This window comes from Oxyura jamaicensis, unplaced genomic scaffold (genome assembly GCF_011077185.1).
Source record: "Oxyura jamaicensis isolate SHBP4307 breed ruddy duck unplaced genomic scaffold, BPBGC_Ojam_1.0 oxyUn_random_OJ71746, whole genome shotgun sequence".
Lineage (NCBI taxonomy): Eukaryota > Metazoa > Chordata > Aves > Anseriformes > Anatidae > Oxyura > Oxyura jamaicensis.
In genome coordinates this window covers 3,577-31,310 of record NW_023310672.1, presented here as the reverse complement: position 1 = coordinate 31,310, position 27,734 = coordinate 3,577, and the positions used below count along the sequence as shown (strand labels likewise).

At 45.8% G+C, this 27,734-nt stretch overlaps 1 protein-coding gene across 1 annotated transcript in view; it reads left to right on the top strand.

The window, feature by feature from the left end:
* LOC118159710 (E3 ubiquitin-protein ligase KCMF1-like) overlaps positions 1-27,306 on the top strand; it is a 94,999-nt gene extending 67,693 nt beyond the window's left edge. Inside the window, exons 3-4 of the mRNA XM_035314273.1 lie at positions 11,563-11,702; positions 27,256-27,306. Of these exons, the coding sequence (XP_035170164.1) occupies positions 11,563-11,702; positions 27,256-27,306 (191 nt within the window). The remainder of the gene's footprint in view (positions 1-11,562; positions 11,703-27,255) is intronic.
* Positions 27,307-27,734: the final 428 nt, after the last annotated feature.

The window sequence follows — 27,734 nt, the reverse complement described above, 5'->3', positions numbered from 1 at the left end:
TGCTCCTTCTCAGTCACTCTCATCCCCTGTGCTGTGGGGTCCCTCCCACGGGATGCAGTCCTTGCTGAACTGATCCTGTGTTGGCTTCCCACAGGCAGCAGCTCTTCAAGAACTGCTCCAGATATGGGTCCGTACCACGGGGTCCATCCCTCGGGAGCACACTGCTCCAACCTGGGTCCCCCACGGGCAGCAGCTCCTGCCAGATCACCTGCTCCTGCGTGGTCTCCTCTCCACGGGCTGCAGGTCCGGCCCGGAATCTGCTCCGGCAGGGGTCTTCCACAGGCCGCAGTCTCCGTCAGCGCAGGTCCACCTGCTCCACCGTGTTCTCCTCCACGGGCTGCAGCGTGGAACCCTGCTTCACCGTGGTACTCCATGGGCTGCAGGGGGACAGCCTGCTTCACCATGGTCCTTACCACAGGCTGCAGGGGACTTCTGCTCCGGTGCCTGGAGCACCTCTCCCCTTCCTTCTTCACTGACCTTGGCGCCAGCAAGGCTGTTCCTCACTCATCTCACTCTCCCAGCTGCTGTATGGCGCAGCGTTTTTTTCCTTGTCTTAAATATGCTCTCACAGAGGCACAAACAACATCACTTATTGTCTCAGCTCTGGTCAGCAGTAGGGCCCTTATCTAATATGGGGCAGCTTCTAGATTCTTCTCACAGAAGCCACCCCTATGGCCCCCTGCTACCAAAACCTTGCCACGTAAACCCACTACACAAGCTTGTGATAAAGGACAGATTTTTTCAGCCTTGAAGGTGATTGCATATATATTTTTAAGTGTTAAATCTAGCTTTTGTGATAAAGGTTTAGCCTAGGCATACATAAAACTATATACTGGAGTCTTATTGTAGTTGACAAAAAGCATAATGTTACCGAGGAAGAAAATATTATAGATTATAAACCTTCATTATTCTAGTCTAAGCAAAAATAATTGACAGATAGTTGCATTTAATCCTTATCTGTGACTATCCAAAGATGCTTTTTGAGGACTTTCTGACTGTAAGCCAGTTTTCAAGGATAGAATTTGTAGTCCATCAGTGGTGGTGTGTGTTTTTTTGTTGCTTTTGACAGTAAGCTCTTTTTTTTTTTCAACAGGGAAAGAAATCCACTCTTTAGATATTTGGTCTGCTAATATTTGTGATATGCAAAGGTTGAATTTTGCTACTTTCATGTATAGGATGGCACAGTTAGAAGGGTGAGGCTGGTTGTGTTGGTTGGTTGGTTTGTTTGGATGTTGGTGTTTTTTTTTTTTGGCTTGTTTTGTTGTTTATTTGTTTGTTTGTTTTTGCTATCTGGCATTGGTGCATATTTATTTATTTTTAACACTAAAACCTCAACAATTATTCGATCTCCAGTAAATGATCAAGGATAATGATCAGTAATACAGGGCAAGCGCAGATGGATGTGGTTGACATTATGATTGTTACTGTTGCTATTGGGTTTCAGCAAAGTGGACTAATGAACAAATACAACATTTAAGTAGGAGGTTTTTAGGGCTGCAGCTCTGAAAATTCTAAGAAATGCCATCAGCTGTCATCATTGATTCAAGTTTCAGAAAAAAGACATCAGTTTTCTGTCGGAAAGGGAGATGGTCCCGGAGTAACGATGCAACCTCGATGCGAGTATAATCGTCCTCTCTTATTGCAAGTTCTAACAGAGTATATATAGGCAACTAACAACAACGCGCGCCAACAACAACTTATCAATGGTCTAGCTTCTCCGTGCACTTGTCTCTAGCTTGTTTCCTCATTATCTCTAATTCAGGGACGTGGGAAACAGCACAAAGCCACCTGCAAATTCCTTTCCCATAGTTTTCTGCTATTAAATCACAGTGGATTCCTTATGTATTTAGTAAGGCAGCAATTAGATTTTGTGTGTGTGAAGTGTAAGGACCAGGTCCCACAACACTGGTGAGCATTTTGACAAGAACCTTGCTGTAAAGGAATCGAGGAAATAAAAGGTGTATAGTTCCTATTTCTATTTTTCTCAAGGGAAACTTATTGTGACCTTAAGTGTGACCGGATTTCTCATAATAATTATATAACTTGTATAAATAGGGAAGTAGTGGTAATAAGAGAACACATCTGGAAACTGGCAACTCAACTGTGAGGTTTGGAGCCTAACTGGCTTAAGGATTTTTAACCATCTCCTGGATTTCATTCAAAGTAATATGGCGATCCCTTAATATTAAGGGATGTTAAGAGTGTGGCTGCCTCTTCCAGTCCAGGACTCCATTCTGCCCAGCCTGGGAACCCAGGATCTCTACCCGAGCTGAGGGACATGGCTGTCACTTTCGTGTTTGTAGGTTCAACCAGTAGCAAAGCTGAGCATGTATCCCAGAGACACACAGACACACACAGAACACGGACACGGCTAGTCACACAGATTGCCACAGACAAGGCACTGCTTTCAACAGCACCTACATATAGGATTCACATAAACCAAATATAGACAGCCAAGTCCCCTTTCTCCTGTTCAGATGGTAGTGAAGAGGAGAAAGTGTCAGCCTGATTTACTGACTAGGGAGGTTTGCTACCTGCCATGGGCTTGGATCTGGGATGTTGTGGAGGCACTGCCGAAGCTGGTCCAGCCCTCTGACTACTACCCCCTGCTCTTACTCCACGTGGGTGCAAATGATACTTCAAGGGGAAACCTGGACAGTATCAAAAGGGACTACAGAGCTCTGAGGGAAGTAGTCAAGGGCATGGGGGCCTAGGTGGTGGTCTCCTCAATCCTGATTGTGAGTGGAAAAGATGTGAGAAGGAGATCACTGATAAGATAGGTCAACAATTGGCTGTGGAGCTGGTGTCGGTGACAGGGTCTGGGTTTTAAGACCATGGGACCCTGTCTGACAATCATCTTCTGCTTTGGATAGATGGAATGCACCTCTCTAAGCGGGGCATCCTATTTGCCATATGGATGTGGGGCATCTATTTTTGCCAGTATTTCTGACCTCATTAGGAGGGCTTTAAACTAGGAGTGACGGGGGAAGGAGAGAGTAATGAGCAATACACTGAAAGAGTGACTGACAGGGTTGCTGAAAAAAAGGGCATTGGGTGATATGACAGGGAGGGATCACAAAATCAACTAAATGGGGATTAAGCAGGGTTGCCTCCAGTGCTTGCAGGTTAGCAAGGTAATGCCTACAAGGCAACATTATAGCAAAATCCCCCAAATGCTTTCTAGGAACCCAGCACGCTGGGGTGCCCCTCCAAAGTGTCTGGACACTAGCGCATGCAGTATGGAGAATAAACAAGATGAGTTAGAAACGTGTATGGTTGCAGGGCTGCAATCTTATTGGGATCATGGAGATTTGGTGGAATGGCTTCCATGACTGGAGTATTGCAATGTAAGGATACAAGCTCTTTAGGAAGGACAGGCTGTTGAGAGGAGGAGGGGGTATTGCCCTCTATGTCAGTGACCAGCTGGAGTGCACGGAGCTCTGACTGGAGATGGATGATGAGCCAAATGAGAATTTATGAGTAAGGATTAAAAGAGAGGACAGGTAAGGGTGACATTGTAGTGGGTGTCTGCTATAGACCGCCTGACCAGGAAGAGCAAGCGGATGAGGCCCTCCACAGACAAATAGAAGCAGCCTCACATTCACAGGCCCTGGTCCTCATGGGGGACTTCAACAACCCCAATATCTGTTAGAGGGACAACACAGCAAGGCATAAGCAATCCAGGAGGTTCCTGGAATGTGTTGATGATAACTTCCTCCTCCAAGTGATAGAGCAACCATCAAGGAGCGGTGCTCTGCTGGACCTCATTCTCACCAACAAGGAGGGTCTTGTTCGGAATACGAAGGTCAAGGGCAGCCTTGGCTGCAGTGACCGTGAGATGGTGTAGTTCAGGATCCCGAGGGGAGGGAGCAGGGTAAAAAGCAAGCTCACAGCCCTGGACTTCAGGAGAGCAGACTGTGGCCTCTTCAAAGAGGTGCTTGGAAGAGTCCTGTGGGATAAGGCCCTGGAGGGAAGAGGGGCTCAAGAAAAATAGTTAATATTCAAGGGTCACCTCTTCCAAGCTGTGCATCTCAATAAAGAGGAAGTCAGGAAAAAATGCCAGGAGGCCTGTGTGGATGAACAAGGGGCTCCTGGCAAAACTCAAACACAAAAGGGAGGCATGCAGAGAGTGGAAGCAAGGGCAGGTAACCTGGGAGGAATACAGAGACATTGTCCAAGCACCCAGGAATTAAGTTAGAACAGCTAAAGTCCAAATGGAATTGAATCTGGCCAGGGATGTCAAGGACAACAGGAAGGGCTTCTACAAGTACAGGTTGGAAAGTAGGAGACATTTCTTCTTAGAAAGAGTGGTTAGGCATTGAAACGAGTTGCCCAGGGAGGTGGTGGAGTCACCGTCCCTGGGGGTGTTTAAGGAAAGTGTAGATGTGGTACTTAGGGACATATGGTTTAGTGGGTAATTTTGGTGGTAGGGCGACGGTTGGACCAGATGATCTTGGAGGTCTTTTCCAACCTTAACGATTCTATGATTTTAGTAAGAATTTAGCATGATTTTTTAAATTTTCATGATGTTATGATGGCTCATGTCATGATGGCTCATGTTAATTGCTAAGTTAGCATCTTAAGGGAAGCTGCTGCTTCAGTATTTGAGAAGTGCTAAAGTACTGAAACTGGTACATAACATCTCGCTCATTTTGCTTCACTAAAATTTCCCCCTTATTGTTAAACACCAGTCCAGCTACAGCACCAATATCAACATATGGAGTGCTGGTATCACTGAGTCATTTTAAATCACAATATTTAAACTAGATTTGTTGTGAGTAAGGCTGAGAGCACAGTGCATCTTCAAGGTATCCCTTCAAGGAAGAACTTGTATGTCTACCAGGCAAGTGGACCACTATGGAGAAGGGAATCCAGTACCTGAGGGAATTAGCCATACGGGAGGTGATTTATAGGGACCTAGACAACGGACAAGGATCCACAGATCCAGATGAAGTCAAGTGTACACGACCCATGTGGCGGAAGTTTGTACAGAGTGCACCATCATCATATGCCAGCTCATTGGCAGTAATGGCCTGGAAAGAACATGAGGAACCCACAGTGGGTGAATTGACTAAACTTCGGCAGTACAAAGAAAGTCTCTCCTCTTCCCTACAGGCCTGCGTCTCAGCTGTGGAGAAACTTTCTGAAGAGTTCTACCAACCTAAAGAGAGTTTATTTTCCTCCTCACCTGTACAAACCAGTGTCTCACCTATCAGGGGTAAGCGTCCGTCCGTGCAAGAAAGACCATATAGTGGGTACACACCCCGTGCCACCGTGTCGTTTTACCTACGTGACCATAGAGAGGCCATGAGAAAATGGGATGGAAAATCTACCTCGACCCTAGAGGCATGGGTACGTGAGTTGCAAGGAAAAACAATCAGGAAAAAGGGGTTCTCTGAGAAGCTTGCTGCTCCAACTTCCTGCAGGCAGTCCTCCAGACACAGAAATGAAGATTCTGACCAGGATCTAACTGGGAATGAGTGGCAAAAGCACCGTATTGTGACTGGCCCGGATGCTCCGTGCATCCTTGGCATAGACTATCTCAGGAGAGGATTTTTCAAGGACCCAAAAGGATTCCGGTGGGCTTTTGGCATAGCTGCCTTAGAGACAGAGGACATTAAACAGTTGTCTACCTTGCCCGGTCTCTCGGAGGACTCTTCTGCTGTGGGGTTGCTGAGGGTCGAAGAACAGCAAGTGCCAATCGCTACTACAGCTGTGCACCGGCGGCAATATCTCACCAGCCGAGACTCCCTGATTCCCATCCATAAGCTAATTCGTCAACTGGAGAGCCAAGGAGTGATTAGCAAGACTCATTCACCTTTTAAAAGTCCCATATGGCCAGTGCGAAAGTCTAATGGTGAGTGGAGGCGAACAGTGGACTGTCATGGCCTGAACAAAGTCACGCCACCACTGAGTGCTGCAGTGCCGGACATGCTAGAACTCCAGTACGAACTGGAATCAAAAGCAGCCAAGTGGTACGCCACAATTGATATCGCTAATGCATTTTTCTCCATCCCTCTAGCAGCAGAGTGCAGGCCACAGTTTGCTTTCACTTGGAGGGGTGTCCAATATACTTGGAATCGGCTGCCCCAGGGGTGGAAACATAGCCCTACCACTTGCCATGGACTGATCCAGTCTGCGCTGGAGCAGGGGGAAGCTCCTGAACACCTGCAGTACATCGATGACATCATTGTGTGGGGTGACACAGCAGAGGAAGTTTTCAAGAAAGGGAAGAAAACAGTCCAAATCCTTCTGAAGGGCGGTTTTGCCATAAAACAAAATAAAGTCAAGGGACCTGCACGAGAGATCCAGTTTTTAGGAATAAAACGGCAAGATGGACGTCGTCAAATCGCAATGGATGTGATCAACAAAATAACAGCTATGTCTCCACCAAATAACAAAAAAGAAACACAAGCTTTCCTAGGTGTCGTGGGGTATTGGAGAATGCACATTCTAATTTATAGTCTGATTGTAAGCCCGCTCCATCAGGTAAGAAGAATGGTTTCAAATGGGGCCCCGATCAACTACAAGCCTTTGAACATATTAAATGGGAGATGGTTCATGCAGTAGCCTTTGGGCCAGTCTGGGGAGGACAAAATGTAAAAAAAAATGTGCTTTACACCGCAACCAGGGAGAATGGCCCTAGCCAGAGCCTCTGGTGGAAAGAGCCAGAGGAGACTTGAGGATGACCCCTAGGGTTTTGGAGACAGGGATGCAGAGGATCCAAGGCCCGTCTATACCTCAATTGAGAGATATTGGCAGCCTATGAAGGAGTTCGATCTGCTTCGGAAGTGGTTAGTACTGAAGCACAGCTCCTCTTAGCACCCCGACTGACGGTGCAGGGCTGGATGTTCAAAGGAAGGGTCCCCTCTACACATCATGCAACTGATGTTACATGGAGGAAGTGGGTTGCACTGATCACACAACAGGCTCAAATTGGAAACCCCAGTGGCCCAGGGGCGACCTTATCGCACTCTACAGGTACCTTAAGGGAGGCCGTAGCGAGGTGGCGGTTGGTCTATTCTCCCACGTGCCTGGTGACAGGACGAGGAGGAATGGGCTAAAGTTGTGCCAGGGGAGGTTTAGGTTGGATATTAGGAAGAACTTCTTTACTGAAAGGGTTGTTAGGCATTGGAATAGGCTGCCCAGGGAAGTGGTTGAGTCACCATCCCTGGAGGTCTTCAAAAGATGTTTAGATGTAGAGCTTAGGGATATGGTTTAGTGGAGGACTTGCTAGTGTTAGGTCATCAAGCCAAGTGCTTAAAGCCTCTTTGGTATGGAGGATGATGGATGAAATATAAATATGGGGAGGCCTGGCAGATTGATTACATCACACTCTCTCAAACCTGCAATGGTAAGCGCCACGTACTTACCATGGTGGAAGCAACCACCAGGTGGCTGGAAAGATATCCTATGCCCCATGCCACCACCCGGAACACTATCCTGGGCCTTGAAAAGCAAGTCCTATGGCGACATGGCACCCCAGAAAGAATCGAGTCAGACAATGGGACTCATTTCCAAAACAACCTTATAGCCAAAGAACATGGTCTTGAGTGGGTGTGTCACATCTCCTAACATGCACCCTCTACACTGCAGCCAGGGAGAATGGCCCCACCTGGAGCCTCTGGCAGAAAGAGTATGGGGAAACTCGAGGTCGACCCTTTGGGTTTTCAAGATGAGGGTACAGAGGATCTGAGGCCTGCTACAGTCCAACCAAAAAAGAGATATTGGGAGCCTATGAAGGAGTTTGATCTGCTTCAGAAGTGGTCAGTAGTGAAGCACAGCTCCTGGCACCCCGACTGGGTGGTATTACACTGGATGTTCAAAGGAAGGTCCCCCTTTACACATCATGCAACTCATGCCACATGGAGTAAGCCAGTTGCACTGATTACTCATCAGGCTCAATAGGAAACCCCAGTCGCCCAGGAATCTTGGAAGTGATTATGGACTGGCCAGAAGGCAAATACTTTGGGATTTCACCTGAGGAGGAGGTGGTCCGTGCTGAAGAAGCCCCACTGTACAACAAGCTACCAGAAAATGAGAAGCAGTATGCCCTGTTCACTGATGGGTCCTGTCGTATTGTGGGAAACCAGCGGAGGTGGAAAGCTGCTGTTTGGAGTCCTACACAGCAGAAACTGCTGAGGGAGAAGGTGAATCAAATCAGTTTGCAGAAGTGAAAGCCATATAGCTGGCTTTAGATATTGCTGAACGAGAAAAGTGGCCAGTTCTCTATCTCTATACTGATTGATGGATGGTAGCAAATGCCCTGTGGGGGTGGTTACAGCAATGGAAGCAGAGCAACTGGCAGCACAGAGGCAAACCCATTTGGGCTGCTGCACTGTGGCAAGATATTGCTGCCTGGATAGAGAACCTGGTTGTAAAAGTGCGCTATGTAGATGCTCACATACCCAAGAATGGGGCTGCTAAGATTGAGCCTGTTAAGGCTGCTAAGATTGAGGTGGCTCAGGTGGACCTGGACTGGCAACATAAGGGTGAATTATTTATAGCCCGATGGGCCCATGACACCTCAGGCCATCAAGGCAGAGATACAACATACAGATGGGCTCGTGATCGAGGGGTGGACCTGACCATTTTCACTATTGCACAGGTTATTCATGATTGTGAAACGTGCTGTAATCAAGCAAGCCAAGCAGTTAAAGCCTCTCTGGTATGGAGGATGATGGCTGAAATATAAATATGGGGAGGCCTGGCAGATTGATTACATCACACTCCCTCAAACCCTCAACAGCAAGCGCTACATACTAACAATGGTGGAAGCAACCACCGGGTGCTTGGAAACATATCCTGTGCCCCATGCCACCACCCGGAACACTGTGCTGGGCCTTGAAAAGCAAGTCCTATGGCGACATGGCACCCCTGAAAGAATTGAGTCAGACAATGGGACTCATTTCTGAAATGACCTTATAGACACTTGGCCAAAGAACATGGAATTGAGTGGGTGTATCACATCCCCTGTCATGCACCAGCCTCCGGGAAAATCAAGTGATATAATGGATTGTTAAAGACTACACTGAAAGCAATGGGTGCTGGGACATTCAAGCATTGGGATACACATTTGGCAAAGGCCACCCGGTTAGTCAACAACAGGGGTTCTGCCAACTGAGCCGGACCTGCCCAATCAAACTTGCTACGTACTGTAGAAGGGGATAAAGTTCCTGTAGTGCATGTAAGAAACATGCTGGGTGAGACAGTGTGGGCTATTCCTGCCTCAGGCAAAGGCAAGTCCATTTGTGGGATTGCTTTCACCTAGTGACCTGGATGCACTTGGTGGGTAATGCAAAAGAATAGGGAGGTCTGAGATGTACCTCAAGGGGATGTGAGGTTGGGTGAGAATGGCCCATGAGTTGAGTTGTATTATGTAAATTACTGTATAATACTGTATGTCATCACTACCATGATTGCTATATTTGTTATGAATGGTATCACAGTAAGAGTTATGCAGATAATAATTAATGTATTTTGATAGAATTGGACGAGCACAGCTTTGTGATGGAACCAGAACGGGTTTAGTGGGTGATGATCTAATATCACACTCCATCTCAACAAAGATTGGTGTGACAGATGGAGCCCAAAGTCAGTCACGGTCTAAACAAACTCAGTAGATGTTTTATATATACATATACTAGGGAAAATGTTGGCCTGCTGCTGAATGTGGCCGTTTCCATGGTGCCAAAGGATACAGAAACAGCAGAGATGCTGAATGCCTTTTTTGCTTCAGTCTTTACTGCTAAGACTAGCCCTCAGGAATCTCAGACCCTGGCGACAAGTGAGGAAGTCCAGAGAAAGGAGGTCTTTCCCTTGGTCGAAGAGGATCAGGTCAAAGATCATCTAAGCAAACTTGACATCCACAAATCCATGGGCCCCAATGGAATGTACCCACCGGTGTTGAGGGAACTGGCCAGTGTTATTGTTGGGCCACTCTCCATGATCTTTGAAAGGTCGTGGAGAACAGGAGAGGTGCCTGAGGACTGGAAGAAAGCTAATGTCACACCACTCTTCAGAATGGGCAAGAAGGAGGACCCAGGCAACTACAGGCCAGTCAGCCTCACCTCCATCCCTGGAAATGTGATGGAGCAGCTCATCCTGGAGGTCATCTCCAAGCATGTGGAGGATAAGGAAGTGATATTGAGCAGTCATCTATGATTCACCAAGGGGAAATCATGCTTAACCAATCCGATAGCCTTCTGTGATGGGATGACTATCTGGGTAGATGAGAGGAGAGTGGTGGATGTGGTCGACCTTGACTTCAGCAAGGCTTTTGACACTGTCTCCCATAACATTCTCATAGAAAAGCTCGGGAAGTGTGGCCTAGATGAGTGCACGGTGAGGTAGATTGTCAATTGGCTGAATGGCAGATCTCCAAGGGTTGGGCTTAGTGGTGCAGGGTCTAGTTGGAGGCCTGTAACTAGTGGTGTCCCCCAGGGGTCCCCAGGCATTTCTTTACTGTGAGGGTGACTGAGCACTGGAACAGGTTGCCCAGAGAGGTTGTGGAGTCTCCTCTGGAGATATTCAAAACCTGCTTGGATGCCATCCTACACAATGTGCTCTAGGTGATCCTGCTTGGCAGGAGGGTTGGACTAGATGATCTTCAGAGGTTCCTTCCAAACTCAACCATTCTGTGATTCTGTGATACGAAAAGTGGTGATTAATTGGGATGTATTGGAAAGTGTGGGACCGAGCATGACGTAAATGGTATGGAATAAGGGGTGGATATTGTCCTGGTTTTGGCTAGGATAGAGTTAATTTTCCTCCTAGTAGCTGGTATGGTGCTGTGTTTTGGATTTAGGATGAGAATAATGTTGATAACACACTGATGTTTTAATTGTTGCAGAGCAGTGCTTATACTAAGCCAAGAACCTTTCAGCTCCTCACTCTGTCCTGACAGCGAGGAGGCTGGACGTGCAGCAGGAGCTGGGAGGGGACAGAACCAGGACAGCTGACTCAAACTGGCCAAAGGAGTATTCCGTACCATATGACGTCATGCTGAGCAATTGATATGGGGTGGCTGGCCAGGGTGGGGGGACCGGTTGCTTGGGGATGGGATGGGCATTGGTCAACGGGTGGTGAGCAATTGCATTGTGCATCGCATCACTTGTTTTGTACACATTGTTGTGATTACTTTTATCATTATTATTTTCCTTTCTTTTCTTTCCTAATAAACTGTCTTTATCTCAACCCACAAGCTTTTACTTTTTATTTTTATTTTTGCTTTTGGGGGAAAGGGAGAGCGAACGGCTGAGAGGTGTTTAGCTGCCTGCTGCTTTAAACCACAACACTCTTCCTGAATATTAGAAACTTAAATTGTTTATTACTGAAAATGGTATGTAGTCTGTCTATTCTTTTGTCAGTTGAGTCATTGAACAACTATACAATATCAGCATCTGCACTTTCTGCAAGATTAAAGTATTTATTTTGATTAAAGAATGAATGAAATTGACAGTTATTACATGCACATAGGAATATATAAAGAATTATATGAAAAAAAAAGAATGGGCTATGCTGCTTAATAATAAATCCTCTTAAAACATCATCTTTTTCCAGATTTGTATTATGGTGGAGAAGCTTTCTCTGTAGAACAGCCACAGTCTTTTACTTGTCCTTATTGTGGAAAGATGGGTTATACAGAAACATCCCTTCAAGAACATGTTGCTTCTGAACATGCAGAAACATCAACAGAGGTGGTAAGCTGATTCAGCATTTTTTTTTTATTACAGTGAAAGCATATGAAAATTTCTCATCTAGAAATTGAGTATATTTTTTTCCTTGAAGTGTGTATTCATTTAAATGCTGAGTGGGGAGGTATGTACCTGTATTTGAGAGATGAGAATGTTTTATTAAGGTTTTTGTAATTAGTGAGTATACTCAATAAAATGTTTCATTTCGGTTAGGTACATGGAAAATGATTAAGTCACCATTGAGTTGTGCGCCTCTGTTGCTTTTGCTTTTTAACTGGGCAACTTCTAATGTTGTAGTAGCATATTACTAAATATTTTATTTACACCTAGCTTCTGCCTCCCTCTATGAATATTAGTACCCGTGCCATTATATTCTGACTATAGGATGAATATAGCAGAGACTTCAGAATATAGCAGAGACTTCAGAACTTTAATGCTGATGTTAAATTAGCCCAACGATGTTCTGTTAGTTTGTTTTGTTTGAAAACAAACAAAAATCCAGAAAACATTTCCTGAAAATCAATGGATGTATTGGAAGTTTCCTACATCTTATTGGTATTCTAATATAGTGAGATTGATCACATAAGAGAGGAAGAAACCACACTGTTTAGTTGGCTTGATATTAAGGCTGCCCTTTTTGGAGCTTATTTACTATATGTTTGGCAATATTTAGAATCTTCTCATGGTTATTCTATATAGCAGTGTCTCTCCATTCACATGTAGTTGCCTAGCTGTCAATCTGGCACACAATGTCCTATAGGTCTATAGTTATGTCAGCCTTCTTTAGTTGGAGACAGAGAAAGGTATGCAGCTGATCTTTTTTTTTGAAAATCAGGTATATTTGTGCATCAAAAATTGTTTTTCTGTTAGGATTATTACTGTTGTTTCCCTCTACCACCAGCATTAAAACAGATGGCATGTTTAAGAATATGCTTCATGAAATATTTCTGTTTACAGTCCTCTATCTGAGGTATCAGTGCCTAACAACTTAGTTGGAGTAGAAGAATGTGGCTAAGCAGCTAATAATCTCTTTGTTGGGGCAGCTAATATCATATTTGAGATGTATAACCTCAGATTCTAAAATATTATCACAGATTCCTTTCTGGAAAGGCCTGTTGATAGAAAAAGTTGCACATGTAGGTGCCTTTGAAATTCTGATCTATGTGTAAGTGTTAAAATAAATATACTTCATTTTGAAAATAGTTAAGGCTAAAATGGCCTTATCTTTTCTTCCTCACCACCCCTCCAACAGTAGTAATTGGTGCAAAACAATTATACACCATACAATAAAGGAAGAATTGTTCTGCTTCTGTTTCTGTTGGTAATCATTCTAATCTCTTCCAGTTTTTTATATATAGATGTCACTGTTGCTTGAGCCAAAAGGTTTGAAATTTTTCAAAAGTGTGAGGTGACTTCTTTGCACTTGGTTTTGATGCTATTTGAAATGGCTTATTATCAGACTTCATTACAGTTTTAAGAAACTACATACTTCCACTGCTTAGTGTTCAGTGTACTTTATTTTTAGAAAAATCTGTAGCCCTGTTTTTAGATTTCTCTTTTTGGTATGGGGGTATGTTTTGTATTTATTCTTAAAGCTTGCTTCGCTAATTTAAGTTATGTATGTTGGCAATCCTAGGTTAAATTCTTAATCATGAAGTTTTGGTATGTTTCCATCAGTGGAGGTTATTATAGAGGAGGATATAGAATCATAGAATGGTTTAGATTGGAAGAGATTTTAAAGATCACCTAATTTCAACCTCCCTGCCATGGGCAGGGACACCTTCCACTAGACCAGGCTGCTCAAAGCCCCATCCAACCTGGCCTTAAACACTTCCAGAGATAGGACATCCACAATTTCTCTGGGCAACCAGTTCCAGTGCCTCACCACCCTCAGAGTAAAGAATTTCTTCCTTATATCTAATTTAAACCTACCTTCTTTTAGTTTAAAGCCGTTACTCCTTGTCCTATCACTACACTCCCTGACAAAGAGTCCCTTTCCAGCTTTCTTCTAGGCCCCCTTTAGGTACTGGAAGGCCACTATAAGGTTTCCCCAGAGCCTTCTCTTCTCCAGGCTGAACAACCCCAACTCCTTCAGCCTGTCTTCATAGGAGAGGTGTTCCAGCCCTCTGATCATCTTCGTGGCCCTCCCCTGAACTTTTTCTAATAGGTCCATGTCCTTCTTATATCTGGGCACCCCAGAGCTGGATGCAGTGGTCTAGGTGGGGTCTCATAAGAGTGGAGTAGAGGGAGAGAATCATCTCCTCTGACCTGCTAGCCATGCTTCTTTTGATGCAGCCCAGGATATGGTTGGCTTTCTGGGCTCGTGGTGTTTTTGCCTGACTTCCTCTTTGTTGGGATGCATTGCTCCTGAGCTTGGAGGAGGTGATCTTTGAATATTAACCGGCTTTCTTGGGCCCTTCTCCCCTCCAGGGCTTTGTCCCATGTGACTCTACCAAGCAGATCCCTGAAGAGGCCAAAGTCTGCTCTTCCAAATTCCAGGGTAGCAAGCTTGCTGTGCTCCCTCCTTGTTTCCCTCAGGATCCTAAACTGCACCATTTCATGATTACTGCAGCCAAGGCTGCCCTTACACTTTACATTCCCTACCAGCCCCTCCTTGTTGGTGAGAATGAGGTCCAGCATAGCACCTCTCCTTGTTGGCAACAAGGACGTTGTGATCAATGCATTCCAGGAACCTCCTGGATTGCCTATGTCCTGCTTTGCTGTCCCTCAAACAGATATCATGGTTCTTGAAGTCCCCCATGTGGTGGTTTTTACCTTGTTGGACAGCTGAACTCCACCACAACCGCTTTCTCACTCCCCCTCCTTAGAAGAAGAGGGAAAGAAGACAGTATGCTGGAAAAACAACAACAACAACAAAAAACAATAACAACAACAGAAAAACAACTCACGGGTTGAGATAAGGATAATTTAACTGAAGAGAAAAGGAAGAGGGGGAAAAAACACCACAAAACAGGCAAAGGCTGTGCGGAAGCAGAGAGAGAGAAAAAAAAGAAATTACTCTCTACTTCCCATCAACAATCGATGTTTAGCCACGTCCCAGGAAGCAGGGCCTCAATGCGTGTAGTGCTTGTTTGGGAGGACAGGCGTTTTCATGATGAGAGTCCATCCCTCCCCTCTTCTTCCTTTTTCTACCTTTTATTGCTGAGTGTAACATCGTATGGTATGGAATATCCCTTTGGTCGGTTTAGGTCAGCTGCCCTGGTGTTGTCCCCTCCCCATCTCTTGCCCACCCCCAGCCTGCTGGCTCTCGGGGGGTTGGAGGGAGTCCTGATGCTGTGCCAGCATTGCTCAGCAATAGACAAAACACTGGTGTGATACCAGGGCTGTTCTAGCTACAAGTGCAGAGCACAGCACTGTATGGGCTTCTGCAGGGAAAGTTAACTTCATCCCAGCCAGACCCAGCACACCCCACAAGAACCAGGACTTGCGAATGTGAAGCTGCTTATATCCATCTATAGAGGGCCTCATCTGCTTGGTCTTCTTGGTCTTCAGGTGGCCTGTAGCAGACTCCCACTATAATGTCACCTGTCCCTGCCCTCTCTTTAATCCTGACACATAAGCTCTGTCAGCTCCTCATCCATCCCATGCACTCTAGCTGCTCATTGACATAGAGGGTGATGCCCCCTCTTCATCTCCCCTGCCTGTCCTTCCTAAAGAGCCTGTATCCTTCCATTCCAACACTCCAGTCATGGGAGCCGTCCCTCCACATCTCCTTAATGCCAATGAGGTCATAGCCTTGCAGGCATGCATACATCTTTAACTCCTCTTTTTCCCCCATGCTACTTGCGTTAGCTTAGAGATATTTGAGTTGGGCCCCTGATGAAGCTGACTTACTGGCTGGAGGGGCTGGAATTCCTTTGTGCTGCTCTTCAGGTGCTCTCTTGTTGACCCATGACCCTTTTCTAGGCTCTGGACATCTGTCACGGACACTGGCATCAAACTGGGAGGAGTGGGATGGACTGATGTTCCCCACCCACTGCAACTGTAGTTTAAAGCCCTCTTCACCAGCTTGGCAAGACTATGACCAAAGATGCTCTTCCCCTTCTCTGATAGGTGGACCCCATCTCAGCTCCCAGTAAACCAAGTTTCTCAAAGCAAGCCCCCATAATCCAAGTAGCTGAACCCCTGTCTGTGGCACCAGTCCTGAAACCATCTGCTGATTTGCCAGATTCAACTGGCCCTTTCAATCCCCTCCCTTTTAACCAGCAGGACTGATGAAAAAACTATCTGCACTCCCAAGTCCTTTACTGCTGCTCCCAGGGCTCTGTAATCCCTCTTGACACTCCTCAGGCTGTTCCTGGCTGCGTCATTGGTGCCCACGTGAAACAGCAGCAGTGGATAATAGTCCTTAGGCTGTACAAGGCTTGGCAGTCTCTTGGTAACATCCCTGATACAAGCCCCCAGTAAACAGCAGACTTCCCTTAAGAGCGGAACTGGGTCAGCAGATGAGTGCCTCTGTACCTCTCAGAAGAGAGTCTACTGCTACTATCACCTGTCACCTTTTCTTATTTGGACTAGTTGTTACACGGGGAGCAGACCTGTCTGTCTTACTCAGCTTCACAACCCCCTCCCCCCCAAACGGGTCTTTCCTTTTAAGTCCACAGAGGGGTGAAGTGGTTCTGTAAGGGCATCTCGGACTTCGGGGAAAGATTCTTCCTCCTGCTGATCCTTGTTGTTGCCAGCTTCTATCTTCCAGTGTCATTGGCTGCCCTCCCTTCTGTGAGTACTGGTGAGGGAGTTTGGGGCTGTTTGAATACAAATCCGTGTCCATATTCGTGTTTGTGTTCAAATACATTTATGGTTGAAGAATGTATGATTATAGAAGGACATTCTGGGAACTCTTGCCTAGTTGTTTTTGCTGTAGGTTGCTATAAAAATGTTCATGCTTGAGGAAGATATTCAGATCTTAATAAGTTGTAGAGAAATGACTTGTGATTTCCAACTTGTTTGTTCTGACCTCTAAGCTATTCTCACATTTTGACAAATTCTGTAGGAGAAGGAGGCCTGCTAAGGGTCTCTTGTGAAGGAGTAGTAGTGGAGGTAAAATCAGTCTGCCTATTTTAAGATTCAAAGGCTTCCTGGTCTTTCCTAAGAACATATGAACTACTGCTTATAGTTGTGCTGGTTTTACCCTGCTGGGCAGCTTAAAATCCACCACAAACACTCTCTAACTCCAATTTCTCAGAAGAAGAGGGGGAGAAGAAAGTACGCTGGAAAGAAAAAAAAAAAAAACTATCAGTGAGCAATGTTGACAATGAAGCCTATCTGTTTCTAGTGGTTTTACCCAGCTTGGCAGTTAAGCTCCACCACAACTGCTCTCTCACACCTCCTCCTTGAAGGGAAAGGGAGAGAAAATACGATGAAAAGGCCTCAAGGGTTGAGATAAGGACAGGGAGATCAACAAACTAAAAACACCTTCCCCCCATCCATCCTCTTCCACCTTCTCCCCCCAAGCGGTACAGATGAATGGGGAAATGGGGGCTGCGGTCAGTCTGTAGCACTTTGTCTCTACCGCTCCTTCACAGTCACTCTCTTCCCCTGCTCCAATGTGGGGTCCCTCTCACTGGATACAGCCTTTCCTGAACTGATCCAGTGTGGGCTTCCCACAGGCAGCAGCTCTTCAAGAACTGCTCCACCATGGGTCTGTACCACAGGGTCCATCCATCAGGAGCACACTGCTCCAACATGATTCCCCCATGGGCAGCAGCTCCTGCCAGATCACCTGCAAATGTGTGGGCTCCTCTCCCTGGGCTGCTGTTGCGGCTCAGAATCAGCTCCAGCAGGGGCTCTCCACAGGCCGCAACCTCCTTCAGGGCAGATCCACCTGCTCCACCGTGGGCTCCTCCGTGGGCTGCAGTGTGGATATCTGCTCCACTGTGGTACACCATGGGCTGCAGGGGGACAACCTGTTCCACCATGGTCCTCTCCACAGGCCGCAGGGGAACTATAGCTTTGGCACCCGGAGCACCTCCTACCCTCCTTCTGCACTGACCTTGGTGTCTGCAGGGCTGGTTCTCACTCCTCGCTCTCCCAGCTGCTGTTGCACAGCAGTTTTTTCATTTTCTTAAATCTGCTCTCAGAGGCACAAGCAACGTCACTTATTGGCTCGGCTCTTGCCAGCAGCAGGTCCTTTTTGGAGCCATCTGAAACTGACTCTTATCTGACATGGGGCAGATTCTGGACTCTTTTCACAGAGGCCACCCTTGTAGCCCGCCACTACCAAAACCTTGCCACTTAAATCCAGTACAACGACAAGAATAATGCATACAAAGCAAGTGATGCACAATGCAATTGATCACCACCCTCTGACTGATGCCCAGCCCTTCTCTGAGCAGCAGGCCCCACACCCCACCCTGACCTGCCACCCTGTATTAATTGTTCAGCATGACATCATATGGTGTGGAATATCTCTTTGGCCAGTTTGGGTCATCTGTCCTGGTTCTGTCCCCTCCAGCTTCTTGTGTACCCCCAGCCTCCCCACTCGCAGGGCAGTGTGAGAAGCTGAAACGTCCTTGGCTTAGTGTAAGTACTGCTCTTTAACAACTAAAATTTCAGCGTGTTACCAACATTATTCTCATCCTAAATCCAAAACATAGCATGTCCTGGTTTCAGCTAGCACTGAGTTAATTTTTCTCCTAGTAGCTTATATGGGTCTGTGTTCTGTGTCCTCACCTTGCTATAGCATCCTTTAAGGTAATTGTAGAGAGCGATAAGGAGGTCTCCCCTGAGCCACCTGTTCTCTAGGCTAAATAAGCCCAGTTCCCTCAATCACTTCTCATAAGACTTGTTCTCTAGACCCTTCACCATCTTCGTTGTCCTTCTTTGGACATGCTCTAGTACCTTTATGTCCTTCTTAAGACACAAGGGAATGGAGTCAAGCTGCGACAGGGGAGGTTCAGGCTGGATATCAGGAAGAGGTTCTTCACCAAGAGGATGATTGTGCACTGGAACAGGCTCCCCAGGGACGTAGTCACTGCGCCAAGCCTGTCGGAGTTTAAGAAGTTTAAGATGTTTAAGACTATGCCCTCAGTCATATGGTCTGAATTTTTGGGTAGACCTGTGTGGAGCCAGGAGTTGGACTCAATGATCCTTGTAGGTCCCTTCCAACTCGGGATATTCTATGATTCTATGATTCTTGTAGTGAGGGGCCCAAAAATGAACACAGTATTTGAGGTGACCAGAGTACGGGGGGACAATCACTTCCCTAGTCCTGCTGGCCATGCTCTTTCTGATACAAGCCAGCATGCTGTTGGCCTTCTTGGCCACTTGAGCACACTGCTGGCTCATATTCAGCTGGCTATTGACCAATACCCCAGGTCCCTTTCCGACAGGCATCTTTCCAGACACTCTTCCCCCAGACTATAGAGTTGCATGGGGTTGTTGTGCTCCAGGTGCAGGACCCAGCACTTGGCCTTGTTGAACCTCATACAGTTGGCCTCAGCCCATTGGTCCAGCCTATCCAGATCTCTCTGTAGAACCTTCCTACCCTCGAGCAGATAAACACTTGCACCTCGCTTGGTGTCTGGAAACTTACTGAGGGTGCACTAGATCCCCTTGTCCAGATCATTGAAAAAGATATTTAAGAGAACCAGCCCCAATACTGAGTCCTGGGGGACAACACTAGTGACCAACCTCCAACTGTATTTAACTCCATTCACCATGACTCTGGGCTCGGCCACCCAGACAGCTTTTAACCCAACAAACAATATAGCCGTTGAAATCATGAGCAGCCATTTTCTCCAGGAGAATGCTGTGGGAAATGGTATCAAAAGCCGTACTGAAGTCTAGGTAGACCACATCCACAGCCTTTCCCTCATCCACTGAGTGTGTCACCTTGTCGTATAAAGACATCAGGTTAGTCAAGCAGGACCTGCCTTTCCTAAACCCATGCTGACGGGGCTTGATCCCCTGGTTGTCCTGTAGGTGCTATGTGATAGCACTAAAGATGATGTGCTCCATGAGCTTCCTTAGCACCGAAGTTTGACTGACAGGCCTGTAGTTCCCAGAGGCCTCCTTCCGGCCCTTCTTGTAGATGGGCGTCACATTTGATAGCTTCCAGTCAAGTAGGACCTCTTCTGATAGCCAGGACTGCTAATTGTGGAGAACAGTCAGATTTGTTAGAGTCACTGATAAGCACCAGCCTTGGGCAAAAGAGAATTGAGCAGTTTCTTCTTGTTTACCTCTTATACAAACTTTGTGGATGAAGGTATGCAAACTTGGTCTGAGAGGTTGCTGAAGGAGGGAGTCTTGTGTTGGTGGGATGTCCCATTTTGTTGGCAGAACAGAATCTTGATGGCCACAGTGCCTGAGTGAAACCTTTTGCTTCATTATGTGTAAAATGAATATTAAAGTTCACCCACCTGAATATGATAATGTGCTTTAAGAAGTACATGCTAAACATATATGACTGTTCACCCAAATCATCCTAAACATACTCCAGGGAGGGAACAGATAAGATTAGGATATAAAAGAGTGTTAGGAGTTAGCGTAAAAAGAAAGAGAAGAAGGAAGAAAAATATTTGAATATTAGTTTAATTTTCCTAGTTACTATAGACAATTACTCCACAATGGTGGGAAGGTGTTTTTAGTGTTTTTAGTTTGTCACTGTTCTAGTCTGCTGGTGATAGGCAATAAATTATATTTACCTCCTTATGCTGAGTCTGTTTTGCCCATGACAATAATTGTTGAGTGATCTGTCTGTCCTTATCTCTGCCCTTGAGCCCTTTCTAACATAGTTTCTCCTCCTTTTCCTTTGAGGAGGGGGAGTGAGAGAATGGTTATGGTGGAGCTCAGCTGCCCAGCAGGGTAAAACCACCACGCTCCCCCAGCTTTACTGGAACCAGGGTATCTGCTGGGGAAACTGTTATTTCATCCCCCGGTCCTCATCAATTGTCCAAATCCTCCAACATAATCAAAGTACATTCTCCTTCTCCACTTTCCACTTTCCTTTTTTTCCCTTTACCAGTAAAGCTTTCTTCCAATGCCTCTCTTCTTTGCATATAGCATGCCTCTTGTCTGCCCTCGCCGTTGTCTTCCTGAAAATCCCTCTCTTTCACCTCTATTCCTACCCCCTACCTCTTCCACAACCTCCTTGCCCATCTGTTATAGCCTCTGCCAAAAGTGACAATAGTAATTTCATCTTGTCCCTTTCTTTCCTTCTACACCTCTCAATTATTTTAAATTTAGTATGTAATTTCAATTAATTGAGAGGCTGACATTCCCCTAGCTCCAGCTGCAATTTCTTCCTAATGTCTGGAGCTGATTACCCAATAAACAGCACGTTAAACATTTTCTTATTTGCCTCATCCTCCAGGTCCAGATCTGTCCATTTTCTGGCTATTTCACAGAGGCATTCAAAAAAAGCAGATGGGCTCTCATCTGGGTCCTGGTGGACCTAATTTAATTTAGAATTTTGTTTTGTTTTGTTTTAGTACCCCATTTTAACCCCCTTAAATGATTAATCATCCATATTGTTTTACAACCTGTTGACCCCTGTAGATATTTGGGTTCCACTCAGGATCTTTCTGAATTGGTACTAATTCTTCCACCTCTTCCTGTGGGCACTTCTGCCTTGCCTCCACCTGAGCTTTTTCCAGTTCTCCTTTTCTCTACAGTCAAAAAGGTGTTTAATAAAGCTCACATATCTCCCCATTTGGGGTTATGGATAATCATGATGGTTTCTAACAGCTGTTACATTACTGACGGATTATCCCTGTAGGACCCAACAGACTATTTCCAGTTTAACAAATCTGACCTGGTAAATGGAATGTGATCAGAACCAGGGTCTCCCTCTGGTCCTACCACCTGTTTAGCAGAGTCTGGATGACTGTCGCCATCTGTCGTCGGGTATTACGCACTGCAGGGCTAAAGTTGGAATTGGGGCCTAGAAGAGGCCTCTGGCGTTTCAGCTGAAGCTCTGGAGGTAAGGGAAACATCTGGAGCCCCTTTCCATAGAGGAATAACACGGCAGTGGTGCCGAGGATACAAATAACCAAACCTCTTCCTGTTCTAAATCTGGATAAATTGTCAGGGATTTATCAATCCCTTTCCCCCCTTTTGGTTTGGCACATGAACATAATACAGTCCTGCCACAATCCACATTCAGCCTGACTTTTCAGGCAATGACATAAAAGCACTGACATACACCAACTCATCCCATTTACTTCGCGCCATCAAAATAACATCAATTGCAATATTGTAATGTATTTCAAGGATTCATTCACTGGCCATTGTTCCCAATCATCTAATTTGTACTGAGGCACTGATTACAATATCGCCTCACTTTACCCTTTGGAGTCACCACCAAACTTAGACCAGTTTTTAAGGATGCATCCCAAGGGGGAACAAGAGGGAATTTTGGACTGACCACATCCCATTTTCCCTTCAGTGGCTGCTGTGGTGGTTTTACCGTGCTAGGCAGTTGAACACCACAACCGCTCTCTCACTCCCCCTCCTCAGATGAGGAGGGGAAGAAGTAAAGGAAAGAACAACTCACGGGTTGAGATAAGGATGATTTAATTAAAGAGGGAAAAAAAAATTAAAAAATATATATATAATTAAGGAAATATTATTATTAATTAAACAATTCAACTAAAGGGAAAAAAAGGGAAAGGGGAAGAGGAAGGGGGAAAGGGAATAACTAAACAAAACAAGTAAAGGCTATGTGGAAGTGCAGAGGAAAGAAATTACTCTCTACTTCCCACAAATGAGTGATGCTTGACCACGTCCTCGAAGCAGGGCCTCAACGCACGTAGCCGGTGTTCAGGAGGAGGACAGACGTTTTCGCAATGAGAGCCCACTCCTCCCCTCTTCTTCCTTTTTCCACCTTTTATTGCTGAGTGTGACATCATATGGTATGGAATATCCCTTTGGTTGGTTTAGGTCAGCTGCCCTGGTGATGTTTCTTTCTCACTTTTTGCCCACCCCCTAGGAGGGTCAGAGAGAGTCCTGATGCTGTGCCAGCACTTCTCAGCAGCAGACACAACACTGGTGTGATACCACTGCTGTTCTAGCTACAAGTGCAGAGCGCAGCACTGTATGGGCTGCTGCAGGGAAAGTTAACATCCCAGCCAGACCCAGTACAGCTGCTCACATTTAACTTTGACTTTAATCAATCAGTCAACTAATAGGACTCACAGGTCTGTATCCCGTTCTTGCCAAACCACAGCATCTATGTGTGAGGCTGATGATCTGCTCTCCAAATATTCCTGGGCAAGTTATAAACTGTACTTACCTGTCCAGCAATTTCCCCCTTATCTCTAGACATTCAGTGAATTCTTTAAAGCATTGTGCTACTTACCGGCCCCAGACTTTTGGAGGGGTTGAGGGCAGACCTCTAATTGTAGTCCTAAAGCTGGGAAACAAACAAACAAACAAACAAAAAAAAACCAAGAAAACCTTGAAGAAAATAGGGAGGCCTGTAGCTTGTGTAGTCTTTCTATAGCTTGTGAAGTCTTTTAGCTGAGAAAAAAAGGAAAGAGAGAGACAGGTAGCCTTGAGCTAGCAGAAGCAAGGAAGATAAGGGATAAAAGGTAAAAAACAAGGAGAAAAACAGCTCCACACTGACCTATAGTAATCTTTTGCTCATTAAGGGTCATTAGCATATTTAAATCACAGCAATCAAAATGCTAATGTATGTTGATGTGGGATTTGGTGTTGTGTCTCCCTCACCCCTGCTATTCCTCTGTAATGCACAAACTCAGCAGAGATAAGTTAGGTGAGCTGTAATAGTCAATCAAAAGTAGCCAAAGAGATAGTTTTCACAAGTTTGCTATGTATAAATTATTCAAGTCAGAGGTGTGCTTGCTTTGCAAAAGATTGCCAAGCACCTGACTTCGCAGATTTATATAATTAATTATTTAATTAAAAAGGCCTTCATGTGGATTCCGACTCTGCTGGCTTATTGGCGTGACGCACCAGGCATAAACCTACGGACAACACAATGAAATCATCAGTGCACGCTTGGTCTTTGTCATGCTTCCCCTCCAACACCAATGTCGACAAGTTGGACTGGGCAATGCTACTTTAAGGGTCCAATCTAAGTTACCAAAATTGTTATCTCTAACAGGGAATACTGTCCAGGGTACTGGATACAGAGTACTATCCAGGGGCAGCTGAGGAGCGAGTTAGGAGTATGTGGGTGAGAATTAAGGGGCAGGCTGGCATGGGGGATACGGTTGTGGGTGTCTAATACAGGCCACCAGAACAGGATGAGGAAGTTGACGAGGCCTTCTACAGGCAGCTGATAGCAGCCTTGTAATTACAGGCCCTGGTTATCATGGGGAATTTAACTACCCTGACAGTTGCTGGAAGGCCTACTCAGCCAGCCATCCGCAGTCCAGGAGGTTCCTGCAGTGCACTGATGATAACTTCCTGATGCAAATGGTGGATGTGCCAACTAGCAGAGGAGTGCTGCTGGATCTTAGTCTCACTAACAAGGAGGGGCTGGTTGAAGCGGTGAAGGTTGAGGGCAGCCTTGGTTGCAGCAACCATGAGATGGTGGAGTTCGGGATCTCATGTGGCAGGAACAGAGTACCGAGCAGAATCGCAACCCTGGACTTCAGTAGGGCCAACTTTGGCCTTTTCAAGCAATTGCTAGGGGAAATCCCATGGGACAAGGTACTTGAAGGAAAAGGGGCCCAAGATAGGTGTTAGCGTTCAAGAACTGCTTCTTCCGAGCTCAAGATCAGAGCATCCCAACAGGTAGGAAGTCAGGAAAGAGAGACAGGAGACCTGCATGGTTAAACAGGGAACTGCTGGGCAAACTCAAGTGGAAGAGGAGAGTCTACAGATCATGGAAGGAGGGGCTGGCCACTTGGGAGGAATATAAGGCTGTTGTCAGAGGATGTAGGGAGGCAACTAGGAAAGCTAAGGCCTCCCTAGAATTAAACCTTGCAAGAGGGGTCAGGGACAACTGAAAGGGCTTCTTCAAATACACTGCGGATAAAACTAACACTAGAGGCAATGTAGGCCCACTAATGAATGAGGTGGGTGCCCTGGTGACAGAAGATACAGAGAAGGCAGAGTTACTGAATGCTGCCTTAGTCTATAATGCCAGAGGCTCACCTGAGGAGCCCCATACCCCTGAGGCCCCAGAGGAAGTCAGGATAAAGGAGGAGTTTGCCTTGGTTGATGAGGGCTGGGTTAAGGACCAATTAAGCAAGCTGGACATCCACAAGTGGAATGGACCTGCGGGTGCGGAGGGAGCTGGCAAAAGTCATAGCTAGGCCACTCTCCATCATCTTTGGTAAGTCGTGGGGAACGGGAGAGGTGCCTGAGGACTGAAGGAAAGCAAATTTCACTCCGGTCTTCAAAAAGGGCAAGAAGGAGGACCCGAGTAACTATAGACCGGTCAGCCTCACCTCCATCTCTCGTAAGGTGATGGAACAACTTATCCTTGGTGCTGTTTCTAGGCATATCAAGGATAAGAGGGTCATTAGGGGCAGTCAACATGGCTTCACCAAAGAGAAGTCATGCTTGACCAACCTGATAGCCTTTTATGAGGATATAACTGGGTGGATAGATGATGGAAAGGCAGTGGACGTGATCTATCTTTATTTCAGTAAAGCCTTTGACACCGTCTCCCACAGCATCCTCGCAGCTAAACCGAGGAAGCGTGGTCTGGACAATTGGGTAGTGAGGTTGTTGTGGTTTAACCCGGCCAGCAGCTAAACACCACACAGACGTTCGCTCACCCTCCCCCCTCCCTCTCTGAGATGGGAAAGAGAAACGGGAAAGTGAAGCCTGTGAGCCTGTGAGTTGAGATAAAGACAGTTTATTAAGATAGGAAATAATAATAATAATAATAGTGTGTATGAAACGGCTAGCCACCCCATATATTGTTTAGCATGACATCAGATGGTATGGAATACCCCTTTGGCCACTTTGGGTCAGCTGTCCTGGGTCTGTCCCCTCCCAGCTCCTGCTGCACCCCCAGCCTGCCCGCTGGCAGGACAGAGTGAGAAGCTGAAAAGTCCTTGGCTTAGTGTAAGCACTGCTCTGCAACAAGTAAAACATCAGCATGTTATCAGCACTCTTCTCATCCTAATCCAAAACATCGCACCCTACCAGCTACTAGGAGGAAAATTAACTCTGTCCTAACTGAAACCAGGACAGAGGTGGACAGTAAACTGGCTGAAGGGAAGAAGCCAGAGGGTTGTGGTCAATGGAACAGAGTTGAGTTGGAGTCCTGTATCTAGTGGAGTCCCTCAAGGGTTGGTACTGGGACCAGCGTTGTTTAATATATTCATCAATGACTTGGATGAGGGAATAGAGTGTGCCGTCAGCAAGTTTGCTGATGACACTAAACTGGGAGGAGTGGCTGACATGCCGGAATCCATGCAAAGGTCTTTAATTCTGCGCAGAATTAGGTGCTTGGCGATCTTTTGCAAGCAAACACGCTCTCGCCTAGAAGCACAGTTATTTATACATACCTGCTTGCAAGACTACTATTTCCTTTTACTGTTTCAGATTGGTTGTTCTGACCTACCTAACTTATCTCTATGGGGCATATGTCTTATGAGATCAGAAGGTTCTAGATTTGTGGGGGATAGCTGTTGTCCCATTTCCATATTGGTGGGAATGTTCTTTAATATATTAATGACCCTTAATGAGTATAAAGATTATGGCGGGGTGGTTCCTTTCTAGTCGCTTCCTCTTTTTTCCTGTCCTCCTTATTTCCTGTACCTTGAGACTTTAAAATCAGGTGTTTTTTAGTTTTTGTTTGTATGTTGTTTTTCCCATTGTATATTCTCCTCCTGTCTTTTTGAGTAAGGGGAGAGAGCAGCCTGGTGGTGCTGAGCATCCCATTGGTGTTAAACCACCACTGCATACTGACCAGCAAATCTGTTTACACATCTGTCCTTTTTTATCCCTTTACCCCTCTATTTTCCCACACTTGTTCTTCCCTGAATCATCTAACCACCTTCCTTTTCCTGCTTCTGGTTTCTTCTCCAAACATCCTGTCATGGTAAAATTATTAATATTTCGTATTTGAGAAGTCTTGCTAAGAAGTTTATCCTAACAAAAGGAACATCCTTTTGGACCAAAAGCTAGCATTCTGATTGTTTCTATCTCCCACGTCTCATCTAAAACAAAACCGTGTGTGCCACTCCTACAGGCCCCACTATAACATCAGTTGTGACAGTTAACAAGGTACTTAAGGAGTCCATTCCTTCCATGCATGGGTGCTGCACTTTCTTGACATATAAATGATTGTCTGGTGTCCATTCTTCCCAAGAATGCACACCTGGCTTTGGTAACATTAGAATGATTTTCCTTACCTCTTTCCTTTCTTTGAAACGGTATAAGTCATGTCTCTGCAAACACTGGATAGAGACCACAGGGACAGAGAGGGAGATGCTCCTCAAGCATTCTCTCACTATGATCACAGTTAATAAAGCTTCTGTCTGACCTGTCTTAAATTGTACTTGTGTTATTACGTGCTTGGAGTCCCGATACTCACCAATAATCCCATAATAAGTCCTGTGCAATTCTGAACTGCTTTTCCCCTTCATCCAATAATGTGTCCCACCCCCAGGCAGTGACACCTCCTAGTCCAAAAGATGATCTGGAGAGCTACACCTGCTGACTCATCTTGATGTGTTTCACACCTGGACAATGAGGTTGCAGGTCTCCTGCAACAGTCCTGGGAGGAGCACAAACAAGGTATTCTTGTTGCTCAGATTCTTTGATTTGGATTCCTGCCTGCCATTGTAGCCCCTGTGCTCCTGTGGGATTGAGGAAACTGGCCTTTGATGGGTTTGTTGTGCGATAAAACATTTGGATTCGTTACCCAGTGTGCAATAAACCAAATAATAATGAGCAAAGTTTACCTTCGGACATTACTGTTCCTCTTCTTTTGCCAACTTGGCCCAATTCCCCTTGGCATGTTGATTACCCCATCCAAATTCCTTATATTCTAGGATATTCTACACAATAGATAATGCTAGTTCTACATTCATACAATCCAGGTTACTAAACAGTGACTGGACCTAATAATGGTTGCTTTGGTAACAA